Source organism: Antennarius striatus, chromosome 13, assembly GCF_040054535.1.
Source record: "Antennarius striatus isolate MH-2024 chromosome 13, ASM4005453v1, whole genome shotgun sequence".
Lineage (NCBI taxonomy): Eukaryota > Metazoa > Chordata > Actinopteri > Lophiiformes > Antennariidae > Antennarius > Antennarius striatus.
The window spans coordinates 19,754,442-19,768,833 of NC_090788.1; the positions used below are offsets into that span (position 1 = coordinate 19,754,442).

The following is a 14,392-nucleotide window of genomic DNA, read 5'->3' on the forward strand; positions in this document are numbered from 1 at the left end:
TGGAGGTGGAAGGAGCCGGAGAACTCGGAGAGAACCCACGCAGACACGGGGAGAACATACAAACTCCACACAGAGCGGGACTCGAACCGGGAACCGCCTTGTTGTCTGTGCCACCGTGCCACCCTCAGTTCCAACGCATTTTCATTAAATAACAGAATTACACAAATATCTTCAGTTAAAGTTCACGGACACCATTTGAATATATCAATGAATAGATCAATGATAGTGCTGCAGATAGCATCAGATAATCTCTGATCGTGTCTAAAAAGACCACCAGCATCTTAAAGAGTGAAGATCTCACTTATAATAGATTGCATTTTTGTTTGCTGGATGGAATGAAGGTAGGTCTGTGAGCACCTATTACTGTGTAACATTAGTAGGCAGCTGGAAGCATCGGTCACTGAGGCAGTTAGAAAATGTTTCTGTTCTCATGTTTGTGCCCCTGCCCATTATTCACCATGACACCACTCCACATATGAACACTCATTGTTTATTGAACACACCGAAGTACAAAACAAATATTACAAAAAACGCTGCCCTTTTATAGTGACACAAAGACCCAAAAGAAAAAAAATAGAGGAATAAACAAGGGGTATGAAGGAGAAAGTGTGTGTTGGGATCATCACCAAATGTCTGGATGGGAGCGAGCCTGCCCTCTAGTGTCGCAGAGGGATAGTGGTGTCATACAGTCCCATGTTTGTCAGAGGTAATTCATGTGTTACCTAACAGGATGGTGGGGTTAGCCTTCTAGGAGAATGTTCTGCTATCTGCTTCTAAAAACCGTGGACTTTGAGCTGATCCTCCTTTGCCATGCGAAACTGCAAACAATGGGGATACGTTTTAGTTCAACTGACCCAGTAGGTCAGGGTGAAACATGATTATGAACTCACTGGGAGTTGTGGGGACATACTTCCAACATGAACTGGTAGATATTCCTGCGCTGGTCACCCTGGAGCTGAATCACTTCACCATACTCTGGGTGCTCAATCACTGTCCCATTGCACGCAAAATTCTGTTAAGGCACAGAATAATGAATCAGAGTAAGTAAGGTCACATACCGAGCAGTACAACACACCTTTCATTTCATTTTAATCAGACTCTACCTTCTTGAAAGCCTTCACCAGCTTCTTTTTGTCATAGTTAACAGAAAGGCCCTGGACGGTGGTGAGCGTCTTCCCGGCGTTCCGCTGTTGGATTCTGATGTGGATGTAGTCTTCAGAGCCGGTGCACTGGTTATCATCAGCAAAAGGGTCTGACAGAGAAGGCAGTTCCATTTGAATTGAAACTAAAAAAGTCATTTCATAAAATTATAACTCATCTCTTCATAACAAATTTTGATATTTAAAGAGTTCAAAGGATTCAAAGGATTCAAAGCATTCGTTGTGCACAACAGAGTATCCCCATTCAATGAAGAACTTACCTTGTATGAATTATATACTGTATATCTGTATCTGTTTGGATTTATGATAACAGGGGTTCTGCTCCTCGGACCGAGTGTTACCCTGGTGTATTGAAAGATGGGAAAGACGGCATAGGTGGGGCAGTGATTGCATCCACTATGAAAACATAGCAATTTCCCCAAGGGCATAAATAAAGGACTTCTTCTTGAGTTTCTGAAACATGTCACAGAGGTCAGTTTCGTGAGGAATTTGTTACAGATAAAATTGTGGGTAAGATCTCTGCCCTCCTTCAAAAATATGAGGATTTAATGTCAGCCCAAGGACCCTGGGCACCTACCCCCCCCCCCCCATGGCTGTGAAGGGGACAGGTATTTTAATTATTCGGGTGTCTTGAGAAAGGTTGTCATATAATGTTCTGCCACCAGAGGGCAGTACAGACAGGCAGCTGAGCTGGCTGCAGTAATCAAGTTGTCCCAAAGAAGAGAACTGGAGATGGTATTAATACATGAAATACATTCAGAAAAATTAATTTTTAAAGGATTTTTGAAAGGAAAAAATTAATATTAATAATTAATATTGTGTGTGTTTTCACTTTACACTTTACAAAGATACACGCTATCAAAATCACATTTTAATGCTAGCTTTTTCTTCAGTTGTCAAATGAAAATTCAGTCAATGTTGTTTCTCTCATGTGTTTATGCAGCTTCACATCAGAACATCATTAAATTACTCCACACAGCTCTTGTGTTATAACCCAAGACCCAAAACGTAACTTGTAAAAAAATCCACATTATTTAGCCCACATGTGTCAAACTCAAGGCCCGGGGGCCAAATGTGGCCCGCCACATCGTTTTATGTGGCCCACAAGAGCATGAAGGGTCAGAGTGTCTAAAAATAAATAGGTCCAAAGTGTGCTTTGAGCAAAACTACATTTCCCACAATGCAGTAATTCAGCCCATTTTAACATTGACAAATACGTTTTGAATAAATTTAATGTCTTAACTTGTGTTTGATGTTATTTTTCTTAATTTCCTTGCATAGTTTGATCCTTGATTGATGGACTTAAGTGAGTTTCATAATTTGAAAAATTAAAAGTATTTATGTTATAACAGAGCAACAAGCAAACATATATTTTCTGTGCAACTGTAACTTGAATAAATAATAAAGTCAGTTATTTAACATTAAGGAGAAATTGCATTTATTTTACAATAAATTGAGTTACACTACCCTGATTTAGACCATTTAAAGATCTCTTTACTCATGTACAGTACATTCCTCAGGATGGGCATCATACATGTTAGGGTTTGCAGGTCAGAGGTCACAGTGAAACTTGGAGCTTTCATCAAGACAATAACTGAATCTTCACATTTGGGACAATTGTTCATTTGATCAGCGTTGACATTGATGCTATCAGTTCTACTCTAAATCGACACCAAGATAATCCAAATTCTACATGTCCTGAAAAGAGGGAAATAATTGTTGTGTGCTGGATTAGCAGCGTGGGTTTATTCTCCTGGTGGTGCTGCTGTAATGATAAAATGAGCAGCACTCTTTGAATGGCTCTACAATACGTTATTAAGAATTGATTAGTCGTCATGAAGGAAGGAACCTGGTGGGGAAAATTAAGATCCAGCGAGGACATTTTGCCGTGATGAGCCGATACCTGCAGTATGACACGGATAACCCGTGATCACAGCGTAGAAAACGCTTCGGGGGATAATTTTCTATTTTTAAAACGTTCAGCCCATTAACAGGAAATGTTTTTCAGTGACATTCCCTCACATCGAACAGCTACGGATTGTTGGTACTTGGTTTCACACACAGATTTACAGTTCAGATTGTTTTTTAAGATCTCCGTCACCAAATGTTTCGACTCCTTCAGGGGCGACAGCTGGAGTCTATCCCAGCATGCAATAGGTGAAAGAAAGAGGCAAGTTCTTTCACACACATTGCAGCTAGCCTTATTTTTCTGTCACAGGACCGTAACAGGAAACCAGAGCAACCCATTCCATCCTAATTATGTTACATGGAGGACGCAGACAGGACAGAACGTTTCTTTTTTTTTTTTTTTTTTCCATGTTGTGTTCTGAACGTAAAGTCACGTTGTAAACACGGTCGCAGACGGTGTGTCTGCAGCAGGAACTGCTGCGTAAACTCCTTTTGAGTCGATTCTCTCCTGGGATTGAAGGCATGTTTGTGTACTTATGATAATTGGCAGTCATAACCGCAATTACTTTGAAAAATGCTCTGCAGGATATTTATTCCATCGAAGCGACTTAGTGAGGAGGAAATGCAGTTCGTTAGCAGAGGAGCAGCAGATACAGCACATCCTCCTGGAACACAGTCTGAACCTCGTCACTGTGTTTATGGGCTGGTTGAGATATTGATGATGTCATGATATTGATGAGCCTGAGGCTGGTCAGTTCCTCTGTCTCATAAATGACTCATGATATTAATGTCAGTGAATCTTTAAATGTAACGTCCACTTGGGCTCAAAGAGGAAAGAATTAGATTTGACAGTAGAGTCTCCAGTGACACATGAAGGTCAGTGAAATCTCAAAATCTATTTTTGATTGATTAAATCCAAAGAATGGGGCCTACTTTGATGTCACTACCACACTGCAATATTTCACCTTTAAATCATACGTAATGCAGAAAGTATTAGATTCATGAAATCCAGATTATCTGACTTGCTGGTTTAGGTTTTTTTGATGTTAGAAAGGATTTTATTCTGTTTCTGCTGGTTAATTCTGAACAGCCCGGCAGTGGTTGAAGGTAATGCTAATGTTAGCACACCTGTGGCTGCCACCTGTGGCTAAAGGTATCAGGCTAGGTCAGACTTTCATTTTCTGTTTTATAAGGTGTTTCTTTAGGTTGGACATGTGACTATGGCAGCTTCTCGTGATCCTTACAGATACAGCAGCAAGAGTTCATGTGTAGAAGTGGAACTAGACTCGAAGTAAAAGTAGAAATAAAAATAGAAGTGGAAGTAGAAGTAGAAGCAAAAGTAGAAGTAAAAGTAGAAGTAGAAATAGACGTCAAATTAGATGTGGAAGTAGAAGTAGAAAAGAAGGAGTAGAAGCAGAAGAAGAATTACAAAAAAAAGAAGTAGAAGCAGAAGTAGAAGTGGACGTCAAAGTGGAAGTAGAAGAGGAAATAGAAATGGAAAGGAAGGGGTAGAAGCAGAAGTAGAAGAAGAAAAGAATTAGAAGTAGAAAGCAGAAGTGGAGTAGAATTAGAAGTAGAAGCAGAATTAGAAGTGGAAGTAGAAATAGAAAGGAAGTGATAGTAGCAGAAGTAGAAGCAGAGGAAGAAGTAGAATTAGAAGTAGAAATGAAAACAGAAGGAGAAGGAGAAGTACAAGTACCCATAAAGGTACACAGTTCTACACCAAACTGAGTCCTGTTGTTTTAAAAGGTGAATTAATCTTATGTTTATATTTATTTTATGTCTTTCAGTACATAAAACAGGACAACCTATCATCAGATTTTCATAACAGTCACTGATTGATTAGAATTAACCCCTGACAAACCACCGTTTTTCTGTTTGCCCTTATTTTTTCTGAACCCCCCCCCCCCCAGCCCACCTCACCTCCACCCTGTTTGACTCAGGGAGGGGTCCCACATGAGAACTGCTCCGTTCCCTCCTGCAGGCTCAACATCGACACGTGAAGCATCACAGATAGAACAAATATCTGCAACAGGAATAAAATCACCCTAAAGCCAATAAAGCCACCAGAGAGACGCGGCTCTGTCACAAAGTTTTATCAAATGAAATCCAATCATCTGTCATCTTCAAAGCCTCTTTAACTCACTCAAACTCCAGAGATCCCAGCATTCTCCTGTGTTTCTACAGTAACAGTCAGTCAGGCTTAAATATCTGCACCGGGGGGGGCTAATGGATCAGATGACAGACAGGATGTCTTCATCGCTCCTCACGTTCCCCACAGGAGGGATCGGAGAAACCGTTTAGACCTCAGCAAGGAGAAACAGCTTCAGATAAACCAAATCTGAGGTCTGATCCATGTCTCTGAAAAAGTTTTATTTATTTATTTTTATTTAGAAACTGTCACGTAACCAGAGTCTGTAATAATGGATCAATATAACCTACATGGACCTTCTTACATGGACTTTCATTCCTCCTCCTCCTGAGTGAGGAGTAACGTTAGCAAATACCAGAGCATCACCTGGCAGTATTCAATATTAGTGAAGAGAGTCGTACCAGTGTGTTTTTACATCCTTAATTTTTAAAGATCTGCCGCCTGTGAAAATATCAGACGCTGTGAACAGATTTAAATATTTGCACCACTCTGAAACCTCTTCTTGCTGGTTCCCAAACATCTGAAGACCTGGAACTGGATGGCGGAGACAGAAAGGCAAAACAGGATCCAGAACTCATGTTTGAGATCCCTGCAGATAGAAGATCCAACCAGTTAGACCGTCACAAAGGGATTAGAAGCACAACAGATGAACACAACTATTTAGAAATGACCCAATAACAACTGAAATGTCAGCTTTGAGGGGAAAGACATAAAAGTCAGGTGTGTTGACTTCGTGCTGCTGTTTCATTTTCATGCATGGGACCAATAAAGACTGACTTTATGATAAACGTTTTTAGTGCATAAATAGTCCCATTGAGAAATTCTGTACAGATTGTATAAAGAAACTCTTGAGTTTTTCAGGCATGAATCTTTGGATGTGGTCATCCTGGGTTGTGAATCAACTCACTGATCAGCTTTAAAATTTGTATTTGTAAGAAGAGTTTCAGCGGTTTGTGCTCCTGCAGATGAGTTGAACAGATTATATTCAGGTTAAAAGCAGCTAAAACATTTCAGAAGATGTTGTCAAAACTCCATCAGATCATCACTGTATGATATTTTGCTTTTCATGATGGATTACAGTATTTTCCACGCCGTATAATCCAGCGCGTCTTATATATGAAAACGGTTTTAAATAGGCCATTCATTGAAAGTGTTCTTTATAATCCAGTGTGTTTTATAGTGCGGAAAATACTGTAAATCCAGATCTACTGATGAATAAAGTGACTCCAGAACCAACAGAGGGGCAGACAGCATCATGTACACAGAAAGCACTGCTTTATTGACTGCATTGGACTGGACTGGGTCAGGGAGCCCGGGGGGGGGTAGTCGGGGGGTGGGTCAGCGTCAAGGGAGGGAGGGGGGCCACAGGTCGAGGGGTCAGGTAGGAGGAGTCAAATTAGGGTGCAGCCATTATTAAGGCAAAACAAACAGCATGCAGATACAGTCACAGGAAACATCGTCATCATCATATTGCTTTTCAAAGTCTCGCTTAAAACATTGAAATCGTACAAAAAGGAAGAAAATAGGTTTTTTGCACTAATGAAAAATACATTTTTTAAATTTTTTTTTCCCTCCTACAAAGAAGATTCTAATACAAGAAAATAAATATAGCAAAAAAAGCCAAAAATAATTTAAAATAGCTCTTCTTTTTCATATATGTTCAATAGTTCTCTTTGCTATTAACAAATGGCACAACATTCTTTGAAACAAAGAATACAGAAGGATAAACTCCTGCAACATTCATATTATTGGACTGAAGAACCGATGCGGAGTGGAGGAGGACCTGGACACCACAGCAGAAGTTTGAACACCTTAATGATGAAGGACAAAGAAGATGGGAGGAGGAGGAAAAGCTTGAGTCCATCTCTGCTCTGGAATAAAGTCGGAATAGAATATACCCACCAATCAGAGGGAGTTTCATCATTTAACCCTATCGACAACGACAACGACAACATGATGTTGCTTAAAATAACTACAAGTTGGAGCCTCATAAGCGTGGATGGGATTAAGTAGTGAGGAGAACCTGAGGGAACAAACTAATGAGAACCAGGAGTTGCTCTGCACTGAGAGAAGAAGAAGAAGGGAAGAGAGCATCAGGGTGAAGAAGACGAGACAGAAAGAGGAAGAGAGCAAGTGAATGACTGCATATGGACGTACAGATATATACGCAGATGAATTTATGAGCACAGAAACCTGATCGGGTTCTTCATCCACACTAAGCTGGTCAGGTCTCGTGGTAATCTGGTCTGAGCGTGATTTCAATGATAAAGGTACTGATCTCCTTCACCAGGGAGGGAAATGGGACTCCGGTTGTCATGAAACACGTATTTTCCTGGTATCATCTACATCATTTTTTGGTCGGAGTTTGGAGATGCAGGCTAATGAAGCTTTAAGGCGTTTGCTTGTGGTGCTCAAAGTGCTAAAATATTTGTTGAAGAGTCCAAAATGAGAAAATCAGAGATCATTGCAGATAATCCACAGACCTCGTGAGCAGCTTCAGGACGAGTCCACTAATGTTAGACATGTTTTCACGTCTCCTGTGTTCTTATCGCTCTGGACGGACAAGGATGGATGGATGGATGGACTGGTGATTGTTTTTCTCTTGTGTGAACGGTCAATCCAGATCTAAACCAGATTAGTGTGAAGACGGCCCATCAGACAGGTGAGGAACAGTTCATGAGGTTCTGGGGTAAGACGGCTCTTCTTTTTCACCATGTGCACACACACACACACACACACACACACACACACACACACACACACACACACACACATACACACACACACACACACACACACACACACACACACACACACACACACACACACACACACACACACACACACACAAACACATCTTTATATAGCTGGAAGCCAATCAGTCGTCTCTCATTGTATATTATGATCTCTAGGAAGAACTGGAGATGCTGGACCATCAGAGTGTGGTGGATGAGGGGAACACACTGTCTTACTGTTTTTTATTAGATTTCAGAAAAATATTTTCAATAAATTTCATAATGGGCAATTTAAACAGTTCTTTCACAACCAAATGAGAAAGAATATGTTGCCAATAAACCGTAAATCCAGTAGTGCTGTGTCTCGTCTACAGACAAACAACCTCAGTGTGTGTCAGCACACACACACACACACACACACACACACACACACACGACAGACTGCACTCTCCCCCAGTCCATGGAACAAAAAGACACTTTCCTTCAGTGTGGAAAACAAAGATTGGTCAGTGAAGGAAAGGAATTACACGTTTATCTCAAAAACAGGAGATAAACGTGTCTTCTAGGTGTGCCTGAAAGTGAAAAAGAAGTCAGACGGACAGAGAGAGTGTGTGAGATAAAACAACAGAAACCAGGAGAGGGAATGAAGTGGGCCACGACCACAGAGGGCTTCTGAAGAAACGGCTCTAAGCCGCATCTGAAGTTCACATTGAGACATAATCCATCTAGATTACAATCCCACCTGGAATTGTTTCCAGTGCCTGCACTGAAACACTACCGCAGGTTCCCACCAGCCGTCTCTCGTTTGATTTAATTGTAATATCACCAAATGTTGCTTAGACCATCAAGGGAGTCCAGGTTTGCCCAAATGGACCTTCAGGGTGTCACGGGTGAATTTAAACCTCACTTTGTGTGCAGTGATTAGAATCTAAGCAGAACCTTAAGGAACATGAAGATGTTCAGAAGGGAGGGTGAATGGATACTCAGATCATAAGGGAAGAACTCTGACCATTCAGGTCCACACAGGACCCACTCACTGGTCTGTACTGGTCTGGTTATGAACAGACATAACCACCAAATTACAAATCTTAGGTAACTGTAGAATAAAATGTGTGGAAACTGTTTCAATAAATCCGTTTTCTCACTGTCAACAAATTCAATGACGAGATGAAAACCAGTCATGTGTTCATTAGACTTGTAAGGCTTATGTACAGCGTACATACAGTGTACATGCAGCATTCGTACAGCATACATACAACATACATACGGTGTAAATACAGCTTACATACAGCATACATACATCATACTGTATGTATTGTGTATATTCAACCTACATAGAGCGTACATAAACTCTACATATAGCATATGTAGAGTGTATATACAGTGTACATACAGCGCACATAGAACATACATACAGTGTACATAAAGCATACATACAGCATACATAGCGCATACATACAGCATATGTAAAGCCTCCACACACCTTGTACAGCATACGTACTGCATAAATACAGAATACACACAGCCTATCATATCCTGCATATTGCATACATAGAGAATAAATGCACCCTACATACAGCCTATGTACAGCATACAGGCAATTTATGTACAGCTTACGTTCAGCATACATACAGCATACATTACAATTAACCAACAGCATACATACAGTCTACATATGACCTACATACATTTATGTACAGCCTACCTACAGCATACATACACCTTATGTACACATACATACAGCCTACATGGAGCTTAATTAGACTTACATACAGCATACATAAAGCTTATGTACAGCATACATACACCTTATGTACACATACATACAGTCTAAGTGCAGCTTAATTAGAGCATACATACAGCCTATGTGCAGCATACATACAGCCTACATACAGCTTATGTACAGCATACATATAGCCTACATACAGCTTATGTACAGCATACATGCAGCCTACATACAGCATATATATAGCCTACATACAGCTTATGTACAGCATACATATAGTCTACATACAGCTTATGTACAGCATACATATAGTCTACATACAGCTTATGTACAGCATACATATAGCCTACATACAGCTTATGTACAGCATACATATAGCCTACATACAGCTTATGTACAGCTGTCATACACGCTTCAGGTTTAGTGTGAAGTTAAATGTCTAACAGGGATGAAGCCTTAGCCAAGAAACAGAAACATAATTTCTGTCATCAGATTCAACCTGACCCGGTTTGCCCGATCTGGTTTGCCTGATCTGGTTTGCCTGATCCGGTTTGCCTGATCTGGTTTGCCTGATCCGGTTTGCCCGTTCTAGTTTGCCTGACCTGGTTGCCACCAGCGGTCCAGTCCAGTCCCGCTGGTTTAGAGGACTGTCTCGTCTCAGCCTGACTCTGTCTCGTCTCAGCCTGACTCTGTCTCGTCTCAGCCTGACTCTGTCACCAGCTGCTGTCACTGCTCAGTTTGAAATCTAATATTCTGGCATGTTGTAAATAAACTGTTGTTTTAAAATACCTCCCAACCCGATGTGAAACCATCGCCTTCATCCGATCTGCTCCTCATCCCTGAGCACATCTGTTCAGAGCGTATCTGTGTGAACGCAGCCGAGACACAAGCGGTCTCACTTTCAAACACACCTCAGAGTGTGTGTGTGTGTGTGTGTGTGTGTGTGTGTGTGTGTGTGTGTGTGCAGACGCAGCACGTCAATCCGACGGCGTGTCTCACTGACGTGTTTCTAATATTTATTGGACACTAATGAGCTCAGGCGGGCTGGGGGCCCAACCTGGTGCTGTTTGTTAGCGTCATCAGGGGATTATTGGTTTTAGTCTGTCGGGTTTGTTGACAGCAAGACAGAAAATATAAGAAATAAATCCAGCGTTACCTTTGTAAGAATTGTTTGTTTGGCCACATTTATACGTTTCCCTGAATATAAATAAAAGCATCAGCTAACCACACATAAACACAGATGATGAATTACACTGACCAGAATTCATTCTGCTCTCCTGACTTGATTGTTACAGTTTGTGAAGATCCAGAGAAAAGGAGGGAGGGAGGAGGCGAGAGGGTGAGGAGGAGGAGGAGGAGGAGGAGGAGGAGGATGATGAAGGGTCTGGTGTTGTTTATATTAGCTGCTTGTTAAACTTGACTGTGTGGACAGGCTGCAAACAGAACAGAGGAAAGAACACGTTGTTCTCTCTCGGTCTGCTCCTCTGGCTCCGGTTCAGCAAACGTCTCCACCTATCCTCCTCTCCATCCATCTCTATTCTCTCTCTCCCTCTCCCTCTCTCTCTCTCTCCAGACCAGAGTAGAGCCGAGTGCAGCGTTTCTCCTCCTCACATGTTCTTCAACAAACACGTGTCTGTCATTATTTGTCCTTAAAGCTGCACACACCGGTTTTTTCCCCTCCTTTTTGCATTTTTTTTAATCATCCCATCCTTCAAGAAACAGATTTGAAAACAGGGAGGAGGCTGATCACCGGACCGGAGAGAGGGGGGAGGCGGGGGCAGGGGGTTCAGAAAAAGTTGTGGATTTAGATTCAGGATGGAGAAAGAGAGATACATTTGCTGGTGATGGGAAGAGGGACAGCGAGCGGGGAGGAGGAAGATGTTGGAGTAAGGTGCACAGGTTTTTTTTTTTCTTTGCAGATTGGAGCTCCAGTTTGTAAAACGGTTTCTCTGGAGCGGCTCTGGAGGCAGATGTAATCCCTCTGCTTGTGATGAATCTAAGTGGGTGAAGCCAGGGAGTGTTTCTGGCTAAGTGGTGCTGGCCTCAAGCCCACAAAAAATAGAATCAAAGAGCTATTAGCTGTTTTTCAGGCTAACTGAAAAAGCACATCTGCTCAGGAATGAGTCAGGAGAAAAAATAAATTAATCTAATGTAAAATGAGTCACTGTTTTCTATCGTTCTGAAGTGATCGGGTTGGGTTGGATTCATAAAAAAATAAATACATACTGAGGATGAAGATAATCATGAACCTTCACAGTATTGTCGCGGCCATCAGGTGATTTATGTGTTAGATTTGGTTCTTTAGGAAGTACTTTTTATGTAAGGTGAGTATTGCAAAAGAAAAGTAAAATCAATCAATAAATGCCTCCCAAAAAAACCCACATCCATCAAAAGTTTAGATTTAGAGAAGCTGGAACCAGCCTGCTTTTATTCAGCGGATTGACGACTAAAAAAATCATCTCCAGATGATCAAAGTCGCTCCAGAATTTGTTTGTCATTGATTGATGAAATGATGGATCGACTGTTTGAATGATTGGGGTTTCTGCCTCCACAGCAGCTCGGAGCCGATTGAGCGGACCCCCAATCTGTGCAGTGAAGTCTGGGTTGAGGATGTCGAGACACTGAAGCCACAACTTTTGCCGCGACGGAGAAGAAAAAGCAAAGCGCCGCTAAAAAAACAGAAGGAAAGCAGATCATGAGCTCGGCTTTCTAGTCTGATACGAGCCACGGCTAAAGCGTCACAAAGGGTTAAAAAAAAACAAAAAAAAAACAGCTTCCAAAACACAGAAAATGAAAATGTTTCTAGTAGTATTGAACAGTATTATACATTATTGTAAATGTGTGTGAACCCCACCAGCGGTACGTATAGGTGGGCGGGTTCCAACGGCTGATGAAGGACAGTAAAGCCAGGATTGGACAGAAACGTGTCAGAAACAGGAAGCACAAAGCAGTGGAGTCACAGTAAAACAGGGACAGGCTGTCATTTTGACTTATTTTCATAGAAAGAGCTTCAGTAAATTAGCTTTTGGTCAAAATTTCACGTTGAAACATTTTCAAAGTTTGTATACAGGCTGCTTGTGACCATGTTGAGTGATTCATGTCTGTTCTGACAGAAAACAAAACATTTCTACAGATTTGCGAGCATGAAAAACTGTCTGTAAGGCATCAAATGAAATTCATCAACACTCCTGAATGAAGAGCATCAGCCAATCCTAGATTTACTGACCTTAGGGCCAGCCTCAAAACCGCTTTCTTATTGGATGAAGGAGCAACAACAGAGAAAAAAAAGAATCCGACGTCTTTTCTGGTTCCTCAAAAACCCTCCTCAGTGCAAAAAAAATCAATTTTTGGCTTACAATTTAAGAAATTCCAGATGGTTTTGTTGCACAAAAAAAAAAAGAAAAAAAAAAGACATGCTCACCTGCCTCTCTGCCAACAAAAAAAGCTTTAAACATGATCTCTGCTCATCTGAGGAGGTTTGGAGGAACCTGGCCCTGCTGCTGAACTGATGTCTTTCCCAGGGTTTAACAACAGCGTCAGTCCAGCAGACATCAGGAGGTCACATGACTGATTAAACCCAGAGAAGACACTCACAAAATAATCGGAGTCTCACATCAATGTGGATGTCAGATTATGGGCTGCGAGCCGACACCCACACCAGGTAATCGCACAGGACAGCCGTGCTTCAAAAGCTGCATTCTAGTGGATATTGATTTAAAAAAAAAACAGAACCTACAAAATACTCCAGTCTACAGTTTCTACGAAGCGGAAGGAGAGGGCGTTGAAGCCACACTGTAAATATAGAATAATAACCAGTTTGTGTCTGCTAAAGGCTGCACAGCGTCCGAACCACAACCTGCCACACAGGAGCATCTCTAAAACATCCAATCAGGGACCAGCGAGGGCGTCTCCTCCTTTCCGGCGCTGTGCAGCCTCAACATTTGCTACTACATGTTAAGGCCGTAAGTTTGAGGCCTCCTCTAAAACCACTGACTACAAAGTTAGGCTACTCTGAACACTGAATATTGAAACCAAGATTACATTTTTTATGCCTTAGCGACACACGATCCTCACCAACCAACCCAGCAGAGGAGTCTGAGGGCTTCACCACATCCACACTGCAAAAACACAAGCTTTGTTACAGTTATTGTTGTGTGTGTGTGTGTGTGTGTGTGTGCGTATGTGTGTGTGTGTGTGTATGTGTGTGTGTGTGTGTGTGTTGTTTCCATATGTAGAACTAACAGATTCCTCCACCTGTCCTGTATCTATACCTTTACATTGATTCAGTATCAGACAGATGCAGACGTGACGCTAACAGGATGGCCATCAATAATACTCTTCTGTAAGGGGGGGGGGGGGTCAGTCTGAGCTCAAATTCCTGATGCATCAGGACCAAATATACACAAAAAATGAATCATCTTCTACATTATAACCCTGTTATACCAGCTCTAGTGTGTGTGTGTGTGTGTGTGTGTGTGTGTGTGTGTGTGTGTTTTACTCAGCAGCATTTCACTCTTTCAGATGGTGGAGGGGTAAATATGTTTAAGTCTGTGTTTAACAGCCATCACCTACTCATTAATATGGCAACAGGCATTTCCAATATGAAGCAGGTCAGGAGAATTATCATTGGGAGAACTGACAGCTCCCCCTTGAGGGGAGGAGGTCACATAACACCAAAGCAGATCAGACTGAATCAATGTGGACCTGCATG

General features: G+C 41.6%; 1 protein-coding gene across 1 annotated transcript; it reads right to left on the bottom strand.

The window, feature by feature from the left end:
• Positions 1–476: 476 nt before the first annotated feature.
• Positions 477–1,887, bottom strand: LOC137605907 (eukaryotic translation initiation factor 1-like). Its single transcript, XM_068330821.1, has 3 exons — positions 1,104–1,887; positions 911–1,012; positions 477–818 (listed from the first exon to the last, which is right to left on the bottom strand). The coding sequence occupies exons 1-3, from the start codon at positions 1,296–1,298 to the stop codon at positions 774–776; spliced, it is 342 nt and encodes a 113-aa protein (XP_068186922.1). The 5' UTR covers positions 1,299–1,887; the 3' UTR covers positions 477–773.
• Positions 1,888–14,392: the final 12,505 nt, after the last annotated feature.

Coding starts and splice junctions, on each gene's coding strand:
- LOC137605907 (XM_068330821.1), bottom strand. CDS start 1,298: ATGACTTTTTTAGTTTCAATTCAAATGGAACTGCCTTCTCTGTCAGAC. Junction 1,013..1,103: donor TGGTGAAGGCTTTCAAGAAG/GTAGAGTCTGAT, acceptor GTGCCTTAACAG/AATTTTGCGTGCAATGGGAC. Junction 819..910: donor TCTACCAGTTCATGTTGGAA/GTATGTCCCCAC, acceptor CATTGTTTGCAG/TTTCGCATGGCAAAGGAGGA.